The sequence below is a fragment of the Manihot esculenta genome, chromosome 15 (genome assembly GCF_001659605.2).
Source record: "Manihot esculenta cultivar AM560-2 chromosome 15, M.esculenta_v8, whole genome shotgun sequence".
Classification (NCBI taxonomy): Eukaryota; Viridiplantae; Streptophyta; class Magnoliopsida; order Malpighiales; family Euphorbiaceae; genus Manihot; species Manihot esculenta.
This window is the reverse complement of record NC_035175.2, coordinates 13,247,791-13,272,105: the sequence shown is the minus strand read 5'-3', so window position 1 is coordinate 13,272,105 and position 24,315 is coordinate 13,247,791. Positions and strand designations below refer to the sequence as shown.

Below are 24,315 nucleotides of genomic sequence, written 5' to 3'. Positions count from 1 at the left end.
TAACTTTTTCTTTGAATTTTAAAAATAGTAATAATAATAAAAATAATGGATAAGAGTAGCCTTTCCATCGCTCAAGGGTTGCTTTATTTTGCACCATTGGTTCTTCTCATCGACGCATCAAAGATTTATACACGTGTCACCAATTGGATATGAAAAGCTTGGTGCTTATCTGTCCGTGAGGAACTTGGAATAATTTAAGACCACTGCCACAAGGATGAGAACAACTGAACAATTGGATAATGCAAGGGCACTTAGAAATTGTTTTAATTAATTAATATAATTAAAAAAATAAATTAAAGTTTATGTTTTTTCATAGTACTCATGCAAGCAATTTCTAAATATTAATCAAAATAATTACTTAAAAATAATTGTTCCTTTAGCGAATCCAAGCCCAATTTTGTCCAAAGGAAATACTTCGGATTTTAATAAATCATTAAATATATATTTACCATTAGAAATAGAGTGTGAGCTTTTTTTTTAATAAAAATAAAAAATTTAGAGAATATAATATAAAATTTTTAAAATTTATTTAAATATATTTATTATCAGACTAAATTTGTGAGCATTAGGCACGTTATATTTAATGAAACTGTTTTTTAATAAAAAAATATTTTTGAAATTGATTGAAAGATTTGGGGTGGTTCCTCGTGCAACTTGCATTGACCCACATTTTATATTTAATTAAGAAAGCTGAAAAATAAAAAAATAAAAAAAAGGGAAAATTTCAAGGTTTACGCCTAGCAGTTTGAAAAATGCATCCAAAGAAAAAGATAAAAGGAAGTGTTTGGTGGAAGGGAATAATTTTTTAATCACATGGAAAATAAAAGGGAAAATTACTTATCATCTACATATCATGATGTTATCATGCTTATTATTAAATTCAGATATAGATAATTTTTTAATTAAAATTTCATATTTAAATTTGAGTATATAAAATAAATATTTTATATTTTAATAAACTTATTTGATACTTATTTAAATTAATCGAATAAATAGATTTCGAATATAAATTAGTATATACTAAAATAGTATATACTTATTAATTTTGTTTTTTTTTAAAAAAAAAAATTGTTGATTTGTTACAAAGTCAATGAAGAAGCAACTTATGACTATTCCAAGAACATGGGAAAAGTTGTCATGAATTGTAATGAAAAGAAAATTGTGTGGAAGCTATCTATCCTTAAAGCTTTAAAATTAAAGGTAAATGATTTGAATGTATAAACGTTTTATTTTCTATTTTATTTTGTTTCAAAATTTATTCAATCTGGAAATAATAATAATAAGGATTTTTTTTTCTTTTTTCATTAGAGAGGATATTATATTAATAAGATTTAAATTTTTTAATGATAATTCTTAATTAATTTTATATTTATCACTAAATTAAAGTATTTTTAGAGTAATTATTTCTTAAATTTTTGCCAAATGATTTCTTAAATTTGCTTTAATAGAATTTATTTATTGTAAGGAAGATAATTTTTAAGAGTTGATTGAACTTACTCACCTAAAACCAAGATCCAACTATAGGATTAGGTATAGTATAGGTTGTTGGTTAGGTATAGTATAGATGATACAATCTGTTATATATATATATAAAATAGTGAATAATTTACAATGAAATTATTAAATTTATATAAAAAATAATTATAATTTAAATGATGTTAGATTTTAAATTTAATTATCTAATAGTCTAACATAATATAATATTGATATGACTGAAATGAAATTGTTTCACGATTGGTTACTTAATAAAAAAGAAAATATGAGGTGGTTGGTGTATATGATAGTTATTACGACCTCGAGTCAGTAAACTAAATTGAATAAATTGACAAATATGAGGAATTACTTAAAATTCAATAGTAGTAATATAAGAATGCATCTTTTAATTTTTATGATTATTAATTTTTATATTATAAAAAAATAGAGTTAATTATTGAATTTTTAATACATTTTTTAAAAATTCAATTGCTATTAGTTAATTAAGAAGAGATCTCGTGATTATAGATATAATAAACATCTGCTGGATTGTATAACTTTCTGTAGATTTTTATCCCATAGTTGAGAGGGCGAATCTTGACGAAATGTTGAGATATGAAGTGTTTGGTTCTTCTTTTCCTACAATAAAATCGAGTATTTCTGACCAAATTCTTATTATGTAACCTTATTTTCAAGTGTAAGTATATAACCTATATTGAACGATTATTATATCATATTAAATATATGTGTTATATTAGTTGTGATTTATTTTTTTATATAATTTTTATGTCATAATATAATTAATTTTTAATAGTATATTAAATTTAATTTTTATTGTTATATAAATTACTAACAAATAAATCTAAGGTTTTCAAGACAAGAAAATATAATGACTTGTGGCATGATCTACCCAAACTAAATCAATAATAAATTATAAGCAATCCAACAAACTGTAAAATTAAGTTTTAATTAAAATCAATTATAGCAAAAATATTATTAATAAAAAAATAACAATAATTATTGTCACATATTTTTATGTCATTATGTCATTTCCTTAATACACACTTATGTATTATATATTATCATGATTTATTGAGATAACTTAAATTATAATTTTTATTATTATTATTATTATTTAATTTCTATATTATAAAAAAATTATTAATTAATCTTTTAAATTAAAAAAAAATATTAAAATATAACTAATATTTTAAAAAATTTACTAATTAGTCTTTTTGTTAATTTTAGCTATTAAGTGTTTTACTATTGAATCCATGTGATTTGAAAAAACTTGATATCTTAATTTTATAAAAATTTATTAATTAATCACTCTATATTTGAGAATATTTTATTTTTTTATTATATTTAATGATTAAAATTAATGAATAAATTAATTAATAAAGTTTTTAAAACTCATGAATATTTTAGTAGATGAATTAATTAATAAATTTTTTAAAATTTATAAATATTTTAATATATTTTTTAAAATTAAAAAATTCAATAATATAAAAAAATTAAATAGTAGATTTTCCAGAGCACAATTTTTTTTTTTTGCCAAATTTCTCTTAGTTAATAATTACCAAAGTCCGAAAAAGCCAATCACCAAGTTGGACCCCATTTACTAGAAATGATATTTGAACCCAATTGAATTTTATGACCTCTTCATTGTCATCATGTTCACTTCCAAACAGGATTTTATGAATAATTATGTATGTAGTGTACATAGTAAGACAAACATGAGAAGGAACTAAGAGTGAAATATAAGTATTTAAAAGCCTCTCCATTTCTTAAATTCCACCTTTACAAAAAGCCTTTGTTTGAACTTCTAAGCTTCTGCTCTGCAATTTTTTTTTCTTTTGCAGTTCTTAAAAATGGAGGAAAATTCAAGCCAATTGGCAGAAGCAATAGCATCACCACAAACCATGGAAGCTGGTGAAGAAGAAAGAGACCCAGAAAACGTTTCTCTTCAACAACCACTTCTCAAGAGAAACAGAACTTTATCTTCCAATCCATTAGCCATAATTGGAGCTAAAGTCTCTTATATAGAGAGCTTAGATTATGAGTAAATTAACTTCATTAATTACTCTTTGTCTATCTTTCCATTTCTTGATCTTTCCTTCAAAGTATTTTATGATGTAGACTTGATTGATGCAGGATCAACGAGAATGATCTTTTCAAGCATGATTGGAGAAGCAGATCTAAAGTTCAAGTTCTGCAATATATTTTCCTGAAATGGACGCTGGCCTTTCTTGTTGGACTTCTCACTGGTTTAATTGCCACCTTAATCAATCTTGCAGTTGAGAACATCGCTGGATACAAGCTTCTTGCTGTTGTTGGATTCATAGAGAAGAAAAGGTTATGTAACGTCCTTGAGTTTCTAGATATCAGTTGTTTCAATCTTGGTAATGGCTGGTGATGGTTCTGATAGATGTTTTTTTTTTATGAATTTCATATGGTGCAGGTATTTAACAGGGCTGGCCTACTTCACAGGGGTTAATCTTGTTTTAACAGCGTTCGCTGCTGTTCTCTGTGTGTGTTTTGCACCAACAGCTGCAGGGCCTGGCATACCAGAAATTAAAGCTTATCTCAATGGAATTGATACTCCCAACATGTTTGGAGCCACAACATTGATTGTTAAGGTGGGATTATGATTTGAATTCAATAACATGTTTTTTCTTATCTTTCCCTGGAAGTGAAACCTTTAAAACAGAGCACCTGGTTTTATTGAGCTAAGATCGGATCTGGAAATGGGACAGTAATTCGTTTACTGGTCAGAGATCAGCATAGATCACCCCCTGTTTTTTCACTTTCTAGTATTTTTTATATTCAAAATAGGACTTTTGCTGTATTTAGAACTGACAGTTGATGAAAATCCAAAGGACTTGGAAGTGGTAGAGTGCACAAGTCCAAATTGTAATCAGAGACAAATTTTTTTGGTGTTTAGTTGAATGAATTGCCGGTTCATCTAAGTTAGCTTGATGTTCTTTTTACAATTGTAGATATTTGGGAGCATTGGAGCTGTCGCTGCTGGCCTAGATTTGGGAAAAGAAGGACCTTTGGTACACATTGCCAGCTGCATTGCTTCCTTGCTAGGCCAAGGGGGGCCAGATAATTATCGTCTCAAGTGGCGCTGGCTTCGGTATTTCAACAATGACAGGGATCGCCGGGACATCATCACATGTGGTGCTTCCTCCGGTGTTTGTGCAGCATTCAGAGCTCCGGTAGGTGGTGTCTTGTTTGCTCTTGAAGAGGTAGCAACATGGTGGAGGAGTGCACTTCTCTGGAGAACTTTCTTCAGCACAGCAGTAGTGGTGGTGGTGCTCAGGGCTTTTATAGAACTATGCAATTCAGGGAAGTGTGGGTTATTTGGAAGAGGAGGGTTGATCATGTTTGATGTGAGTGATGTTACTGTGAGTTACCATGTTATGGATATCATCCCAGTAACCATAATTGGCATTCTTGGTGGTGTTTTGGGAAGCCTTTACAACTACCTTCTTCACAAGGTCCTCAGACTCTATAATCTCATCAACCAGTAAGCAATCTGATCTGAATCTTTCCTTTCAGTGCTATAAATAAAATCAATCAACTGTTAAAATGAGGACATAGGCTAATAAAAACACTTGTTTCATTACAGGAAAGGAAGAATGCACAAGCTACTACTGAGTCTGAGCGTTTCAATCTTTACCTCTGTGTGCCTATATTGTCTTCCATTTCTTGCCAAATGCCAACCGTGTGATCCTTCCATAACAGAGGCATGTCCTACAAATGGGCGGTCAGGCAACTACAAACAATTCAATTGTCCAAAGGGCTACTATAATGACCTTGCTACACTCCTCCTTACTACAAATGATGATGCTGTCAGAAACGTCTTCTCCTCCAACACTCCCAAAGAATTTCAGCCTGCGTCCCTGCTCATTTTCTTTGCACTCTATTGTGTTTTGGGTTTAATTACCTTTGGCATTGCTGTGCCCTCAGGTCTCTTCCTCCCTATAATACTTATGGGCTCAGCTTATGGCCGTCTGCTCGGTGTTGTCATGCAATCCTATACAAAAATTGACCAGGGGCTTTATGCAGTTCTTGGTGCAGCCTCACTCATGGCTGGCTCAATGAGGATGACAGTTTCACTCTGTGTAATTTTCCTTGAACTCACCAACAACCTTCTATTACTTCCCATAACAATGATAGTTCTACTGATAGCCAAAACGGTGGGAGATAGCTTCAACCCAAGTATCTATGACATTATACTGCACTTAAAAGGCCTACCTTTCTTGGATGCAAATCCTGAGCCATGGATGAGAAATCTCACAGTGGGTGAGCTTGCTGATGCCAAGTCACCAGTGGTTACTCTTTGTGGAGTGGAAAAGGTTTCCCGGATTGTAGATGTCCTAAAAAACACCACATACAATGGATTCCCAGTTGTAGATGAGGACGTGGTACCACCTGTAGGACAGGCCACAGGGGCAACAGAGCTTCACGGATTGATCCTGAGAGCTCACCTTGTTAAAGTTCTCAAGAAGAAGTGGTTCCTGCAAGAGAAAAGGAGAACAGAAGAGTGGGAAGTAAGAGAAAAGTTTACCTGGGTTGAGCTGGCAGAGAGGGAAGGGAATATTGAAGATGTGGCAGTGACAAGAGATGAAATGGAAATGTATGTTGATCTGCATCCACTCACCAATACAACCCCTTACACAGTTGTAGAGAGCATGTCAGTGGCAAAGGCCATGGTGCTCTTCAGGCAAGTAGGGCTTCGTCACATGCTCATCGTTCCCAAGTATCAAGCAGCCGGGGTAAGTTTGTTAAGAATTTCTATTCGACTTCACACGAACTTATGAGATACCTGAGATTGTTTTAAGGGCAAGAATATCTCTAATCTAATGGTGTGCTTAATTTTGTAGGTTCCTCCAGTGGTGGGAATCTTGACAAGGCAAGATTTGAGGGCATACAACATCTTGACTGCCTTCCCACATTTGGCCAGACCCAACAGCAGAGAAAAGCGAAATTAAATTTATCAAACAAATAAATGATGCTGCAATCTTTCCTTGGAGCAAAATTTTTCCGAGTTCAGTTCGTTTTTACAAAGAATTTTGCATTCTTTCATCACATTCTACAGGAGATTGGTGAGATACAAGATTGATATAAAATGCTATTCATTTGTAAGCCTTTTTGCTCCCATGTGCATCCCATTTCCCATTGCACTATAACAGAGAATACAACAGATTTGTCCGATTATTGATTAATTTTCTGTGGAAGCCATTCCTCGGATGTTTCTTGTCACATGTCAATTTGATTTTTTCCGTTTCTCTTCATCTTCTGTGTGCAATTTATAGTCCTTCTGAGGATCACAGAAAACTCCATTCTGATCCTCATGATCGTTTTTTCTTCTTTCCCGATTTTTTCTTTTTAAGGGGTGCTCTGCGGCCTCTCTTGAATATGGCCAAGATCTCAATGCTGCAATAGTAACACAATATCAGTTTTAATCATGCATCATGAAAATAGATGAATAAAGAAATATCAGATCTGCACATATTAGTCTTTTCAAGGTAATGGGTAGAATTCTTTAATGATAGTGACATTATGTGCCTTTAACATTCCATAAATATGATAACTTCTGCTTTCCTAACGGTCAAGGATGGGAGATATCCCACAGCTTGAAATTTAATTCAAAGCTTCTCTGATTCCTAATTGCCACCTGTAAAGGGACCAGGAATTCTCCAGATTCTTTACATATTACGTATAGTTTAAGGCTACTTCTAAAAGCAGATGCAGGGAAGGTACTGATAACAACTAGTTTTGGAAGTCAAATCAAAATTGAATTGAATAAAGAAATAAAAATAAATTTAAGATCCCTAATAAGTTTTCAAGAGAGGAGAAAGAACTGTTACCTCTGGGTACCAGGAAAGAAATTAAAACCATGAGCCTTTTCCAAGTGCCATTCCTTGCTAGACAACAATAACTTGCAATCCTGTTAGATAATAGCTGCATAATTAGATAGAGAACATAGCTTCTAACTAGAGCAGGAAGTTATCAATTCCAAAGCATTTTATATCAGGCACAACTATAGCACTACCTTCTTGAAGCTTTCCCACCCACAGCTTATATAAATAAGGGTTTGAGGTAGTGACTGAGAGTCGTTTAGAGCAGCTTTCCCTCTGATTTCAACAGAGGCTTCCCTTGCACGTAAAATCCATGGTCTTTTTTCATCCTTGACTTTCGAGTTACTGCTGACATTGACAATACAATAAATTAATAACCAGCAAGCATATAAAGATGCACCGTTGAGATGGAAATAAAGCCTTTATGTGGAACACCACTGAGTTTTTGCACATCAACAACCAGAATGATAGACAGTCTCACCTTTCAGATGATGACTTAGCTTTATGTTCTAATGATGATAAAGTTTGTAACATATCAACAAGAGAAGAGTCCAGTCCCTTTCTAGGAGGATCGACAACAACTACTTCCGAGCCCATGATCCAAGAAAGAGGTTCCTACCAACAAGAGAATGAAATCATATAATTAATTAAATTACTTTAATGAATATCAAAGTAAAATTGCAAAAGAACAGTTGCTAGAGTGTATAATATGTGGAATTCTGAGATAAAAACTTTATAACAAATGGTAAAATATATTTAAATTTGAGAATCTAGATACTAACAACAGAAGCGTCTGCATGATGCCAACTGATGCTGCCATCTACAGAATTTGGGAGCCGTTCAACTGTCTTCTCGAAAGATAGTTTTGACTCTTTGTTAACCTCAACACACTTGACAGATCTGAAAAGCAATGAATCCAAACACTAAAATTAACTTTGTATGATTTCAAAGTTGAATGAGATCATAGGACATTTAAAATAAACATAACTCTTGCCTGCATTTTCTAGCAGCAGCCAATGATAACCCAATCACACCAGCTCCTGCATACAAATCAGCAACAGATGCTCCAAGAGGTACATATTTTTGTACTTTTCGCAGCAAAGTATCAAAAGCCTGAATGGAGTTTTGTTTAAGAATTAAAAATTCTGGAATGGAAGCAATATCATATAATGGACAACAATGATTATGAACGAATGAGGAAAAAAGAAGAAGCAGAAGAAGAAAAGACAGACATGATACATATGGCAATGCTTCATGTACATCTTTATTGCTTTAGAAGGGCAATTTTATCTTTAGGAAATTGCAATCACAAATAAAAATGGAAAACATTTGATTACCCGTGTATTTGCTTGTCCAAAACTGGAGGGAGCCAAGGCTATATCAATTCCTCCAAGATGTTCCCAGAAGTCTCTATCTCCTAAAAGGTGTCTCCACCTATTCCCAAAAATAATCTGCATCATCATAGACTAAGCTAAGACACCCACACAGGCACAAAAAAGCTTTAAGAGAGAACAAAATGTTATTTCATCAATTAGATAATGATGCTGTTCTAGCGAGTTGATAACCCTAGAAATGACACTCATTTCCATTCCCACACTTGTTCCTGACCAAAATAATGCAACAGAGTATCTTTTAAAAGTAGAAACATTTTTCATGAAGAAGTGGTTGTTTTAACTGTATTGCTCTTGCAGCCAAAAAATTTTATAAATGGTTTCATACAACAGAAAATGTGAGGAAAAAAAATACAACAGAAAATGAATAAATAGACACTTCCTTCTATCTCTTCACTTTATATTAATAACCTAGTCCTATTCGAGAATGTCACCATGGCATTGTTATCATCTTCTGTTTAGTCCACAAAATAATTCATAACTCACATTGTTAGTTGATGTCTGAAAGTTAGCCCATACAGAGTGAATGAAATTGACATCACTCCTTCGTCCACCATTTCTCCACAAGTACTACACAAAAAACAAGAAAAAAAATCAACATGTTATACAAGTAGAGAAAAACAGTGACAAGCCAATAAGACATAGATTGTGAGCTCACATCAGCCAAGGCATTTAATTTGTCAAAATTTGGAGAGTTCTCATTTCTTGAATTCCAAACTAGAGCAACTTGTACCTTACCTGGAATAGAAGATTTAAGAAAATTGAAAATTTAGTAATAATAATTTTAGACAGTTCAAAACAAAATACTCCTTAAAAAAACGCAGAAATATTATCAGAAGTTAAGAAAGTAACCGTTTATGTATCTTTCTGAGGCAGGAAGAGAAGTGTTGTAAGTTGTCACCGCCATCTGCAAACAAATAATTCCAGAAATTCACAACAAAAACAACAACAATAATCACACAGAATTTTATCAGTTATTGGTGAACTAACTAATATTCATCTTATATTATCATGATATTTGCATTGATCACCTGCACATATCGTAAATCACCTGTCCCCTGATCTTCATCATATGGCTCAACATTCAATTCAGTAATACCTAAAAGAAACCAAAAAAGAACACTACAAATTCAATAATTAAACACCCACTTCTAATCAATACGTAATTTCATACTTTTGTACAAACACTTAACACTAAACTACGAAACAGACCTTGTCTTAATAATTCAACAGCAAGATTAATACTTGGGTGATGAGCTGAAAAAACAATGTATCAGAAAAAGAAAGCCCTTTAGACATAGAAATTTAAACAGACCAAGAATTAATACTAATTTTATTTGCAATATAAGTGTGCTAAAACTGCAGTGTAGACCTTTGCAATGGGGAATGTCTACTACATTATGTGTGCCCTCCTCGTAAAGCCCAATCAGAGGGTTATTCGAGGGACCACGAACAGCCAGTTTTGCGCGACACCTCCATCCCCACTAGTAAGAATTAAAATCGTTAGCAAAACCGGGGAAAAAACAATTGGAAAAATTCAAACAGAAAATTGATCAAGGAAACATTCGAGCAGATACCAATCTAGAGCTATCAAAAGTGAAGTCTGATACTCCAAGACTCTTAAAAAACTCAGCAGCCTCGTCGACGATTACTGGACGGTGGAGATTGAACTCTTGCGTGCACCCAGAGCACCTGAAAAATGAAAAAAAAAAAAAAAGGGGCAAACTTTATACCATGCGTAAACGCGATGGAAAAGAGTGTTTATGGACGGCTACGCACGATTGGAAGTGAATGCACTGGAGGGCGCACGTTAGCGCGGGCACGGTGGTTGCGCTGAGGTTCGCTAGCGGTGGTGGTGACGGAAGAGGAGGAGGAGGAGGAGAGGGACGTGGTACGCTCGGAGACACGCGGCAGGTGATAAGGGGAAAGGAAGGTGGACGGTGCAACGGGAGGCACGGGCTCGGAAGCATCACTGGAAGTCTTGAACCGGCAATGAGCGAAGTGGCGCTCCAATTCCAGGCGGGAGTGGATAATATCCGCCAAAATAAAATATCTCAACGATAACCCGTCGATCCAAACCCGTCTGCCACCGCATAATGACCCGAACCCGGCTACTGGGAGTTCTCCCCACAACAGTACACCTGTGATCCGTTTGGTTTAAAATTAAATTATAAAAATTTATAGAAATCAATCCAAATCAGATGGGAGAAAAGTTGAATCAATCCGAACCACTCGATTAGGTTCAGCTTTTAATTTTATACTTCAATTTTAATGTTTTAATATTGTCAATAATAATCATTAAAAATATAAATAATAAATAATAAAATTTAAATTTAAATTTAAATTTAAAAATTTTAAAAAGTTTCAAGTTAATATATAACATCATCTAAAATAATTTTTCAGATTGATTCGATTTTATTAAATTTTTTATTAAAATTAAATTAAATTAAAATATAAATAAAATTGAATTAAAATAATAAATTTATTTAATTTAATTTTTATTTTAATTTAGCCACTCGAATATGAATATGCATATATACTCAATAAATAAATAGTATATTAACTTATAAAAAAATTAAATAATATATTAATTAAACTATGATACAATATATATTTAAATATATTAATAATTGATGGATGTTCGCAACCATAGCAGTAAGTTCTTGATTGGTATTATCATATGTGAAATTAGCATTTCCCATACTTTTAGAAGGTATGGCATATCAAGAAAATAGTAACAAATAAATATTGGTCCAAGATTATTGTTGAGAATCGTTCATTGAAACTTGTAAATTTGTATATTTATTTCACTTAAAAAAATTATTATTTAATTTTGAAAATATTTATTAATTAATTTTTAATTTTAAAAAATATATTAAAATACTTTTAATATTTTAAAAAATTTATTGTGAAAGAATAAAAAAGATATTGAAATTTGAACCATTAACGAAAAAAAAAAATAAGATAAAAATAATTAGAGAGTCGAGCGGGTATTTTTTGGAATAGAGAGATAATAAATTTTTTGCCTTTAAATTTAATGGAATAAATTATATCTTGATGATATTGCGTCTGATCAACATCATGAATAACAATATCTAAGCTATCAAATCGATTCATTGTCGATATCTGATTTTTATGTTATTTTTAATTATTAAATATTTTAAAAAAATTTAAAATATTTTTAGTATAAAAATATTAATTAATAAATTTTTAAAAATTCATTAATGAATGTTTTAAAATTAAAAAATTAATTAGTGTATTTTTTTATTTTTTTAAAATTGAAAAATTAATTAATGAGTTTTTTATAATATATAAATTAAATAGTAATTTTAAAAAATAATAAAAATAAATAACCATTTTAAAATAATTAAAATATATATACACAAAAAATTATGAAAATAAAACCTAGATAATTAGGTAGGTTATTCATTAGGTAAGAAATTCATTTAGAAATGTTAGATAAAAAGTTGATTTAAAATCATTGCTTCAGATGTAATATTCAGATGGATTTTATATTCCCATCCTCACCGTTGTGACAGCTTTTATATAATTATTTTACGTATACATCTTACTAAATAAGAAATTTATTAGAATAATATTCAATTTTCTCTTAAAAAACATTTAACTTAACAATAAATTTTTTATAATTAAAAATTATTACACGCCGTGGACATCTATGAAAAGTGTATCTATACCTATTAAATAATATTTATTACACATTTTTACTATATATAACTAAATAAAAATGAATTTTCAAAAAAAAATTTAAAAAAAATGATATTAAAAAATATTATATTTAAACTTAAATTAGAAAATTTTAATATATATTACCCTTAAAATTATAACCCTCTATTATTTGAAAATGGTGAATTTAGGAAAACAAAACTCGTAGAAATTTATTTGTCTTTCCAACGTTCTTTGTTGGAAAAAAAATTATAACAGCAAATAGGTGATAATTACGGCTATTAAGTGTTTATCAGATTAATTTATGTCCAGTTTCGGGCTAAAATCGCCGGTTCGTAAATATTTCAGCTCAAAATGGTTCTGATTTGAAAACTGTTCTGATACAAAGAAGTTTTCGATTATAGTTGGAATCAAATTTAATTTTATTAATATTTTATACAGTTATTTTTTAGATCTATAATACATTTTTTCTTCATGTATAGTAAAAAAAAAAAAAAAAATGATACCGAATCAATCAATATAATTTCTTAAAAACAATAATAAAATAAAGATTAAAAAGAGCGTTTGATTTTAACTTATAAAAATTATTTTTTAAACATTAATGCTTCATTTGTTTTATAAAAAATAATTTTAATTTTTAAAAATTAATTAATTAATTTTTTTTATAAAAAATTAAATTATTTTATTAAAAATTATCTTTTTCTTATTAAAAGAAAAAATTATTTTTATGTTTTTAAATATCTTATTAAGATATTTTTATATAAATTTATTAATATATTTTATTTTTTAAATTAAAACTTAATAATGAAAAAATAAGTTATTGTATTAAAAAAATATTTTCAATTGAAAATATTTTTCATACAAGTTATTCGAAATTTATAATAAATTAAAATTTTAAGTAATTATGTTTATACTTAAAATGCTTATAAATAGCTGATAAACGGTCAATATGTTCGCTAATAAGTAATTTAATATATTTATTATTATAATTATTATAAAAATTTTAAATAAAATAAATATAAAAATTTTAAAATTAAATAAAACTAATATATTAACTTGATAAAATCAATTTATAAGTTTTATACTTATATACACCAAAATAGAATATTATTCACTCAGTTTTACTTTTTTTTTTATTTATAAATGAAATTTATAAGTATACAAAATGTTATAATTAATAAAATAAATTTTGTATATTATAGTTAAGATTAAAATATAAATCGATTAATGTAGTTTTTTTTATTTAATTTTATATTATTTTTTCGATAATCATACACTAATTGTTTATTTTTTCAAATAAAAGTAAAAATTATTTTTTAATATTTAATTTAAACTATATGTTGTTAATAATTATCTTATTATTTAAATAAAATTAAATATCCATATAATTAAAAAGGTAATAAAAACAAATATTTCATTTAACTAAAACAATTATGACTTCTCAATTTATGTGAAAAAGCATGAATATTAACCCGACGGTGTCAAATATTGAGCTCTGAATCTTTCACTGGATTTATATATTTATTGATTTTTCACTCGAGTCCTCTCAAATATCGAATGCCTAATTTTTTTACCCAGTTTGCTTTATTTTTAAACATCACCTGCACCCTATCGAGTCATCATTTCCTTTTGAAGCAATCAGCTATTTCTTTGAGCTCAGGTTACAGACCGGTTATCATGTTCTCTTCAACGATTTTGCTGCTAAAGAAGTTGAAATGCAGGCTTTTAATAACAATGATTTCCAAGCATGAAAATTTCCAGAGATGTTTGGTAATCTGCCTCTTAATCCAATGTACAGTTTAGTCATGTTAGATGACCAAAGTGGGTTTGAGCTCAAATCAACAGATGATGTTTGATTATCTGCCTCTTAATCTATTGCGAGCATATCTAGCTCATCCCAAGGCATACCAACTCCCAATGTCAATCTGATGGCTTGTTTGAAATCTTTTAGCTGTTGCTTATTGAAGTTATCAGCTGGTTTTGATTTCCAAGCCATGCAGGAAACTAGGAATTGGCATGATCTAATGTTGGGTTTAGGAGAAATCCAATCAAAGCTAATCTTGAAATACAAAGAAACATTCTATATCTACAAATTACAGTTCGTAAACAAAATTCACAAATTTTGGAACAAGTATAAGCAATTAAAAATGCATTTAAAAACCAAAGTGACTACTTGCAATTTTACATTATAACAGTGTAAAGAATTTAAAAACCGGTGCGTTGCACGGGCAAATGTCTAGTATGAGATAAGCTGGAGAAATTGTACCTCTCCATTTTCTTAGACAAGAGGCTAGTTCAATACACTTGCACTTAATTGGTTACCATTTCTGTATGCCTTATTATAGATTAGTCATCAGTACCAAAGTATCGATCGCCAAACTCGCCCATACCTGGTATGACGCGGAACTCTTCATTTAATGCAACATCAATCTCTGAGGTGACAATTTTCAAGGATGGGAACCTTTTGCAAACGCAATGGATGCCTTCAGGAGCCTAAATTTCCAAAACAGCATATTAGTAAATGTATAAAATCTTAACATCATCAATTTATGGTAAACGGTATGACAGATGACTCACAGAGATTAGGTTTAGGAATATAATGTGAGATTCTGGAACTCCTTTCTGTATAAGTAGTTCTATTGCTTGGTTGGCAGAGTTACCTACAAGGATATCATTCATGGTATTGCTCATCAACAACCATGCATAAGAAGTAAATTAATAATAAACAAGTAAAGAAATCCCTTATTAGTCCGTAACTTTGACTGCTGCTTTACTGGAATGCAAGTGATGAATAGCAACAACACACTCCCAATCTATGACAGTATGTTTTATCAATCATTTCAGTAGGAGGCGTTCCTTTTCAGATGGCATTTCCAGGATCCCATAGAATAACAATCCAAATACAAATATTGAGCTGGGTACAATACAAATACTCTTTTAAGGTACAAAGGAAAGCATCTTACCACATTTTAAATAAAAAGGAACTGATTCAATGAATACTTAGCAACAGCCTTTGAAAAAGTAACAAGCTCTATAGATTCTTCAAACAGTAGGGACCGAAAGAGATGGAAATTTGCAGCAAGAGATCACCAAGTGTTGCAACTAATATAATGATAACTACAAAATTTAGCCTTTTCAACTATTAACAGCCTATAAGGCAATGACCAAATCATGGAACAGGGAAACAAAAGAAAAATCCCCCACCTATGAAGCAAAAGTTCTTTAAAAAACTACAGAGCAACTACAATTCATGAAAACCACCTTTTCCTTCCATATGTAAGCCCTTATTTTCTATAGTTCAATCTTTCTATGCAAGAGCAACTAACATCCCCACATAATCTTTCATCTCAAAACTGAGGCACAAAAAGGGAAGATAAAAGAACTTCCAAGTAAATAGGAAAGTGATTACCTGTAGCAAGAACAGGATCTAGAAGGAGGACATGTCTTTCTGGAATATCCTTGGGAAGCTTCTCATATATAAGCTATGTAGGTTGGGGACAGCATTTAATTGTTAATGTCTAAATATGCATAAACCTTAAAATCAGAAAGGCCAAGCAAATGAAAGATTTTGTGGGTTAAAGTAGATCAAAGATTCACCTGTTTCCCATTGTCTCCATCACGATGAATAAGAATTTTTCCAATTTTTATTCCTTTGCAACATGCACGCAGTGCATTTTCCATGCTTTCTCCACTGTAAATGATGGAGAAGTAAATGTGTTAGCACTAAGAAATATGATATCAAGGCTCAGAATGACTCTAGCTAGAATCAGTATTCAGGAACCATGAGGTGGAGGAGATCTTAAAGTAATTGTAGTTTCAGTATAAAATGAACTGGCAGCAAATTGCATTCCAAATAAAATAAGATGTTATTGCCAGCACCAGATGACTAGAGCGAAGAAATCAATACTTTGATTAAAGCTCACCTTCGAACAATGGAAACCCCACATAGTTTCTTGCAAAAGTCAACCCCAGTGTACACTGATCCTGGAACATGGTAAAGAAAACTCAATGTTATATAACAATTTCAACCACTGCATAATCCAACCACTACAAGGCTAACATTTCAGAAACTCAAACTGCAGCATATACACGGACACACAATTCTCCAGATCCTTGAAAATAAAACAATTTCTTCCAGAACAACTTATCCTAATATTGCCATTTCTAGACACAAATCTTTAATTAAATCACATGGAAGAGGGAGAGGGGGGGGGGGGGGAGGGGAGAGAGAGAATTTGAAACCTAAGCACCATTATTCAAGCTCACATACCTGTTGGTGTAATTACTTGCTTCTCTGTGAATGGCAAATGGCCAAGACCATGCTCCACAACCTGAACATGAAACTCGATCAAAACAATGACTTCCAAACAAAGAATGTCTCAATACTGATTCATCAACGCATTTCTGCCAAGCTACATAGAGGGAATACCAGACGGATAAGCCGATCCGAATAAAATACAAAATCATGTTTTGATATTTCCTTGTCTCGAATCAATGTATGCATACCTCTTATCTGCAACACAAATTACACAAACAAATCCAAATTCAGAGCGAAAAGAGAAAATACTCAAACCCACAGTCTCATGAGCATGCGCACACATAATAGTAGAGACTTACAAAGAACTTCGAGAATCACAAGCTTTAGTCATTGACATACCCATAATCACATGGACTTGGATTGTTAAAACACAACATTCTTTTTCCTCTTTTCTTCTTTTGCTACTTCATCAAAATGCATATGGATAAAGAAGAGGACTAAGTACAAGCCTAACTCATACTCAACATATCGAAACAGTGCCAAATCTTGTTTAACAGCTACGAAGATGTCTAATACTAGAAAAATATGCCAAACCTGAACAAATTCATATGGCACTGTAACTTGCATTATATCCAAAACACGAGTCTTTAATATTTGACTGCACTAGTAGTTTGTGAAACACCAAACATGTGGCACTAATAGAGTAAACATTATTTAACCCTTAAGCACCAATATTGCGAAAGTCCAAATTCTTCATACAACATAATTCAGTTGTAAGGATTAAGCCAAAAAAAAAAAGAAGCAAGAAAGAAAAGAAGACATACCTGAAATGTTGACTGAATAACATAAACATTTGGATATATTTTGCAAAGATCATGTTGACCAAGTTTTGTGCGGATATGTTGCACTATCAAATCAATGGCAACATGATTATCACCTCCCCGAGGTATGATCACATCCGCATACTTCTTTGATGGCAAAACAAAATCATCAAAAGCCGGCTTCACAAACTTTGCATACTGCGGCATCGAACATTACACCAAAAAAATGTCAGAAGTTTAAAGAGATTATATCTCAAGAGTCCCACCCATCAAATGTGCTTTCCAGGTTCAAAAAATAAACAACATTATATAACAAAAATAATACAAGAATTAAGACTTTGTTCTCGCTAAAATTTTGATAAAAAATCAATTGCTAATTCTTGTATCAGGTGATACATGAGATAACTAGTCATTTTCAAAGCAATAGGAAGCAGAATGTTTTCTAATTTCCCGCAAAACAGACAAACCCATATTATAAATTGTGGTAAAAGCTCAGAACCCACTCATATGAAAATGTCCCCTAATAGCAACACTGTCAGTTGAATGCTTGCAATATACTAAATAATCAAACAGCATTAGATTTTGTTTTTTCTTCTACCTACTGGCTCAGCATAGGATAACCTAACCACTGCAAGATAACTTTTGACTCTGCACAATTGAAATAAAGCTCTAATAAGATATAAAATACAGCTTAGCATTTCAAATTCTGCACTAGTTATAAGATGCAAGTACGACAATTTTCTGCTGCCACTTTTTCCAGATGGGGCTTATGCAGAACAATTTTCAAGCATTATATATAAATATATATATGGCCCTACTCTACGCCAACTCACAGAGTCTTGAAATTTACTTTCCCTTTTGTGGATCACTGATGCACATTCAAGACTATTCACAAAATCACTGGCTGGGCTTCCTCCTAGTATAATGATGCATCATTTGAAGTTGCAACACATCCTAGAATACTAGTAAGAATTTGAATTCAAGAAGATAAATAACTAAACGCTATTCCATACTTAATCAGACACAAGCCATTATCCTCCAGAAGAAGCTAGTGCTTTCATGAAAACATGAATACCCACCACAGTGCTTTACATGAGCTTTGGAATGACATGCATCATGGAAAACCTCCTTTTATGATTATACATATTGAGAAGAGTGCATCTTACCTGCTCAAGAACAGAATTTATGTCCCTACCCCTCTCAACTGTGTCACGCCTTATTCTTCGAGCAAGCCTCACATCAGCATCTACGAAATGGAAACTATTCAATACCAGTAATAAGAAAACTAATACACATGAAAAAAATGCGAACAATTAAATAGAATTTAATGCTATTAGCCTTATGTTTTTCTGTTTTACAGGCAAAATCAACCCCCAAGGGTGCTTATGCAAAAGCATGTCAACACAAGAATTACCCAGAGTAAGTCAGGTAATTTTGCAAACAATGCAATGGGCTCTCTTTTACTTTGTCTAACCACAAAACAGCAGCGTTATTACAATATTTAGCCAACAAAGAAGATTCATGGCTAAAAGGCAAAACAGTTCATGACATTGTGACGCCAAAATTGCAATACCCATTTGATAGTGAACTAAGGGACATATACAAGTAGGCCCAATAAGAAACCAGTAGGGAGGAGATGGATATACTTCATCTTAAGCTTAAGCGTTGAACGTAGCAAACTTTGGAATCAGCAATTAACTTACCAATTAGCAACCAAAGTTCCTAACTTACCAATTAGCAACCAAAGTTCCTAAGCAGTTTGAATGTTCCAACACACACATGCACACACTACATTCAAGAGCTATGAAATGCAGATATTGGTGATGATGCAAAACAATGCATCAGTGCTGATTTACCAACCGGGAAAATAGAGTTCAAACTTCAACCTGTGTCAACAAAAATCTTCATATTCATCAGGTTGCGGACACGCTGATCATGGAAAACCAGAATTCCTTCCAAGATAATTACATCAGAAGCATTTACCTGAAAAAGAATTTAGATTAAATGGCAAAGAAAAAGTAGAAAGAGTTCAAAAATCGGCACCGCAGAGGATAGGGGGGAAAAAAGGAACAAGCAGCAGCTGGAGTCAGGACTATTTCAACTGCTCTAGTACTAAAACTAATAATGAATGTAGTGGAGTCAGCAGCAATTTTCTTTTTTTTTTTTCAAAAAAGAGAGAAAAATAATGCAATATAAGAACAATTAGAACTCCTATCTTTAATTTACTTCATGGTCGCAATGATGACAATGTAAGAGTGATGGAAGTAGCGAGAGCAAGAACACAACAATGGCAGCAAGTTTGTGACTGTGGAGTTGAAAGCAGTAATGAAAATAAAAATTGTGACAACATACATGTTTTTAATATATAAAGACCGCAACCTTAGTTAAAGAAACATAATATTTTATACATAAAAATAAGGAAGTTTGTAATTTAATTGCTAGTAAGTTATTGATCAAATTATGTGGTATCAAACATGTTATGTCAGAAACATGTCATTTTGGGTTGAACTAATTGTGAAGTTTTACCTGTCTAAAGCAATCTGAACTGCGGCGATGACTTTTAAAATCATAAATTGGAACTTGATAAGGATGCCCACTTCTGAGCTTTTCAATGCAGTCTAAAAGCTGTTCAGTGTCAAATGCATCTACAAGGAACGACCAATAATAGATCATCAAGCGAAAATAAAATAAAAATAAGGCAATATATTATTTTAGAAGTTCATTTCCCACTAAAAGGACTAGCAAACCAGATATCAGTATAACAGAATTGAGTCAGATCTAGTCAAGTATCTGAATTACCAGGATGGTCAAAATTATACTCATGGACACGTTCCAATTCTGCAGGTGTCAAACCACGGTAAAATGAATCCTGCATCATACCCACAGTTTGGTAAGCCATTCTGCCAAGTAAGAGAGAAAATTCTTTTTAGAAAAGAAAAAATGGCACAATATTAACCCATATCAGCAAACCTGATTGACAAGCACAACACGGTGATCGTGAAGCTGTTGAATGATCATGTCACATACTGTAGTCTTACCCGAAGCTGTGCCTCCAGATACTCCTATTCAATTACATGAAAACCCCAACCCCAACATTAAAAAATAATCAAAGTCAAGTCTACAAACATAACAAAAATCTGAAAAAAACAAAACCCTAAGGAGGAGTTCAATTAACGGCTAGAGAGCAGTACTACATAATTCTAGCATTTTATTAAATATAAAAATCAAGCAAGCTTAATGAAGTTGAAGTTCGACCATGAAAACAACGAAATCAGTTTGCATTCCCAAATGAAACCGAAAACAAAAGCAACATAAAGAGAAAAAAATACAGTAGAGAGGAAATCAAGCGACAGAAGGAAGAATAGGTAATCACCGATGACAAAGGGCTGTTTGGGAGCAAGAGGAGAAGCAGAAGCAGAAGCGGAAGAATTGCGGTGAGCAGGTGAATTAGTAGCAGAGGAAGGCGGAGATGAAAGGAGGCCGTCAAGCCGTAGGCCGGAGAAGTGGGGACCAGACGCCTTCTCCATGACATAGTCTATGGAATTGGTTTCCTCCGGCATCGTTTTTGTGTTTCTTCTTCCTGTGGTAGTAATCGCTGAAGAGTTTGAAACTATAAAGAAGTCAAATGAAAGTGCGCTTCCTTGTGATTTTTTTTGGCCCCCTGCAATTGCGAGTTTAGGTTGGATACATAACATATGCATTTTTAAATGGGATATTTATAATTTAATTTTTAAATATTAATATTATTAACAACTCAATTTTTATATTTTTAAAAATTTATTAAAATATTTTTATTTTTTTCGTCAATAAAATAATTTTTTTATTCACTTTTCCATTAAAATTAGATAAAAGATGATTGAGAAAATTTTTAAAATCTAATTTTACCCACAAATAAAATCTCTTATTTAGTTATTAGATATTACTATTATTAACAAGTCAGTTCTTACATTTTTAAAAATTTATTAAAACATTCTTATCTTTTTTTATATCTATTAAATCGTCCCTATCATTTTTTTATCAATAAAATAATCCCTATCTTTTTTCATATCTATTAAAACGTCTATATCATTTTTTTTTGTTAACGAAATCGTCTCTCCCTATATTTTCATAAATTTATTAAAACATTTTTATCTTTTTTTATATATATTAAAACGTTCTTATCGTTCTTTTTGTTAATGAAATAGTCCCTATTTTTTCTCACATCTATTAAAACGTTCTTATCGTTTCTTTCTGTCAACGAAAATAGTCCCTCCTCCTCCTCCTCCTTAAAAAAAAAGAAGAAGATGATGATGAAGAAGAAGAAGCAGAAGGAAAAGCAGAAGAAGAAGAAGAAGATGCAGAAGATGAAGCAGAAGCAGAAGATGAAGCAGAAGCAGAAGAACGAGGAAGAATTGATGAAGAAGAAAAAGGAGGAGGAGGAGGAGGAAAATAAGGAGGATCATTTGGTTTTTTATTATATTTTTAACGGTAAAAATAGATAGAATGACTATTTCGTTGACGGAGAGAAAAAATAAAAATATTTTAATATGTTTCTAAAAATACAGGGACTGACTTGTTAATAATGGCAATATTCAGAAACTAAATTATAAATATCTCTTTTTAAATTATCGTATTCTTCAAAATAAAATATTAAATTATTATAATTTCATACTTAATTTCAAAAATAATCCCTGAATAATCTCATTACTCTGAATTAATTCTTATATTTTTAAAAATTCATAAAACTTTCTTATTTTTAATTCTGATAAACACAAAAGCCACTCCATTTATTAAAGGGAAAATTACTTTGTAGTCCCTGAGGTTTAACGTAATTAACACTTCTGTCCCTCTATTTTGGCGACCCAACACTTAAGTCCCTCACTTTCTTTTCTGTCCAACTTCGTAGTCCTTCCGTCCAAAATAGCCGTTTGGGACACGTGAATTGACAAAATTAACCTTCTTCTTCTTCTTCTTCCTCCTTTTTCTGCAACTTCTTCTTCTTCTTCTTCTTCTTTCTTCTTCTTCTTCTTCTTTCTTCTTCTTCTTCTTCTTTCTTCTTCCTTCTTCTTCTTCTTCTTTCTTCTTCCTTCTTCTTCTTCTTCTTTCTTCTTCTTCTTCTTCTTCTTCTTCTTCCTACTCTTTCTACAGCAGCTTCTTCTTCTTCTTCTTCTTCTTTTTCTTCTTCTTCTTCTTCTTCTTCTTTCTTCTTCTTCTTCTTCTTCTTCTTCTTCTTCTTCTTCTGCAACTGGAGAGAGAAAGCATGAAAGAAAAAAAAAAAAAAAGGAATTTCACATTAAGAGAAGGGTATTTCTGGAAAAAATTATCACCTCTCACTTTTGACTCTTTGACCAAACGGTTTAAATGGACGGAAGGACTACGAATTTGGACGGAAAAGAAAGTGAGGGACTTAAGTGTTGGGTCGCCAAAATAGAGGGACAGAAGTGTTAATTACGTTAAATCTCAGGGACTAAAAAGTAAATTTCCTTTTATTAAACTATTAATACTTAAAAACACGTTAAAATAATTTTATAAAAAATTATATTTTTAAAGAATAAATAAATAAAAGTGTCAATAATAAAATTTAATATTTCCTAAGGCGGGGCTCTTTCCGCTGATCAATTCTGAAACTAGGGTTAGTAATGGTTCTGTGATGGTTTAGCCGGGGTTTCACTTGACAATCATGCGATTCTATTCCCTTAGCAAAATTCCATTTAAATCCTTAAAGAATCGTTCAATAATCATCTAAATTTCAATTAAATTTAATATTTTATTTATACCCTTATATTTATTAAAATTACTCGAATAATCCAATTAGACAACCGAAACTAAATTACTCCATTTTATTTAATTAGACTTGTTTTACGTGATTTTTCAGTTATTGGCATTATTACTGGAGCCGTAACCTTTTTAAACATGTTAATTAAGTATTAAAATTAATTTAAAATAATTTAGTGGAATAAATATAAAAGAAAAAACAACTCTAAAATAAAATTATTTTCCTTCCATATACATAAAGTTTATCTTATAATTTTAAATATTATAATTAATTTAATTATTTGTAATAATTATGTCTTATAAATTTAAATAATTGATTTATGTAAAAAAGTTAATTTAAAAATAATAATTAATAAACTTTAGAAGACAATGCAGTTTAAATAAAAATAATAATAAAAGCAAATTAGTTATCATGGAAACCACTCCAATTATAAAAGTTTTATATCAACTGTCTATTAATTATTAATTAATCTTTAATTTAATATAAGTAATTTTATCAAAAGGGAGCATTCAGTGATTTAGTTTAAAATTAAATTAAATTTAATAAATAAAAAATATAGATATTTATAGATAATTAAAATCAAATTAAATTTAATAAATAAAAAATATAAATATTTATAAACAATCAGGAAGAAATCGATTTAAATTAAATTAATTTTATTTAATTTGATCAGTTAGATTATTTGCGTAGAATGTTCTTTAGTGAATTTTTATTTTAGTTTTCTGTTTTTGAATCTTGCGAGTTTAGACAAGAGAGAGAAAGTAGAGATTGAAATTGGAGTTACAAATGGGAACAAGAGATGGGAAAGTCAAAGGATACAGAGAGAAAAAGGAATAAGAGACTAGAGAGGGAATAAATGATGAATTATATACTTTTTTTCAAAAAAATATTTTTTATATTTAAAATATTTAAAAATTTTAGTTAATTAAAAATATTTTATTGATAAAAAATTAATTATTTTAAAGAAAATAATTTTCTTTTTTAAAAATAAAAAAAATATTTTTTATATTTTAAAATTTTATTAAAATTTTTATACATAAATTTATTAATAAAATTTATTTTT

At 30.8% G+C, this 24,315-nt stretch overlaps 3 protein-coding genes across 4 annotated transcripts; 1 reads left to right on the top strand and 2 right to left on the bottom strand.

Moving 5' to 3' along the window:
• The first annotated feature begins 3,149 nt into the window (after positions 1 to 3,149).
• LOC110601205 (chloride channel protein CLC-b) lies at positions 3,150 to 6,776 on the top strand. The gene is made up of 6 exons (XM_021738258.2): positions 3,150 to 3,535; positions 3,628 to 3,828; positions 3,935 to 4,112; positions 4,473 to 5,005; positions 5,108 to 6,257; positions 6,366 to 6,776. The coding sequence occupies exons 1-6, from the start codon at positions 3,345 to 3,347 to the stop codon at positions 6,471 to 6,473; spliced, it is 2,361 nt and encodes a 786-aa protein (XP_021593950.1). The 5' UTR covers positions 3,150 to 3,344; the 3' UTR covers positions 6,474 to 6,776.
• Positions 6,464 to 10,874, bottom strand: LOC110601206 (uncharacterized RNA methyltransferase pc1998). Of its 2 annotated transcripts, XM_021738259.2 has the most exons (15): positions 10,514 to 10,873; positions 10,312 to 10,426; positions 10,107 to 10,218; positions 9,947 to 9,991; positions 9,766 to 9,833; positions 9,587 to 9,641; positions 9,393 to 9,472; positions 9,221 to 9,304; positions 8,681 to 8,794; positions 8,338 to 8,456; positions 8,126 to 8,243; positions 7,825 to 7,958; positions 7,538 to 7,688; positions 7,353 to 7,432; positions 6,464 to 6,918 (listed from the first exon to the last, which is right to left on the bottom strand). In XM_021738259.2, exons 1-15 carry the CDS (start codon positions 10,702 to 10,704, stop codon positions 6,834 to 6,836), a joined length of 1,551 nt encoding a protein of 516 aa, XP_021593951.1. In that variant the 5' UTR covers positions 10,705 to 10,873; the 3' UTR covers positions 6,464 to 6,833. The 2 variants fall into 2 exon arrangements, with proteins under 2 accessions (XP_021593951.1, XP_043807058.1); XM_043951123.1 differs by lacking the exon at positions 9,947 to 9,991 and having other exon boundaries at positions 10,514 to 10,874.
• Positions 10,875 to 14,552: 3,678 nt separating this feature from the next.
• Positions 14,553 to 21,174, bottom strand: LOC110602312 (uridine kinase-like protein 1, chloroplastic). Its single transcript, XM_021739799.2, has 14 exons — positions 20,871 to 21,174; positions 20,468 to 20,559; positions 20,297 to 20,366; positions 20,024 to 20,142; positions 19,384 to 19,480; positions 18,664 to 18,743; positions 17,501 to 17,695; positions 16,848 to 16,931; positions 16,689 to 16,749; positions 16,342 to 16,402; positions 16,016 to 16,109; positions 15,828 to 15,900; positions 14,996 to 15,078; positions 14,553 to 14,911 (listed from the first exon to the last, which is right to left on the bottom strand). Exons 1-14 carry the CDS (start codon positions 21,055 to 21,057, stop codon positions 14,765 to 14,767), a joined length of 1,443 nt encoding a protein of 480 aa, XP_021595491.1. The 5' UTR covers positions 21,058 to 21,174; the 3' UTR covers positions 14,553 to 14,764.
• Positions 21,175 to 24,315: the final 3,141 nt, after the last annotated feature.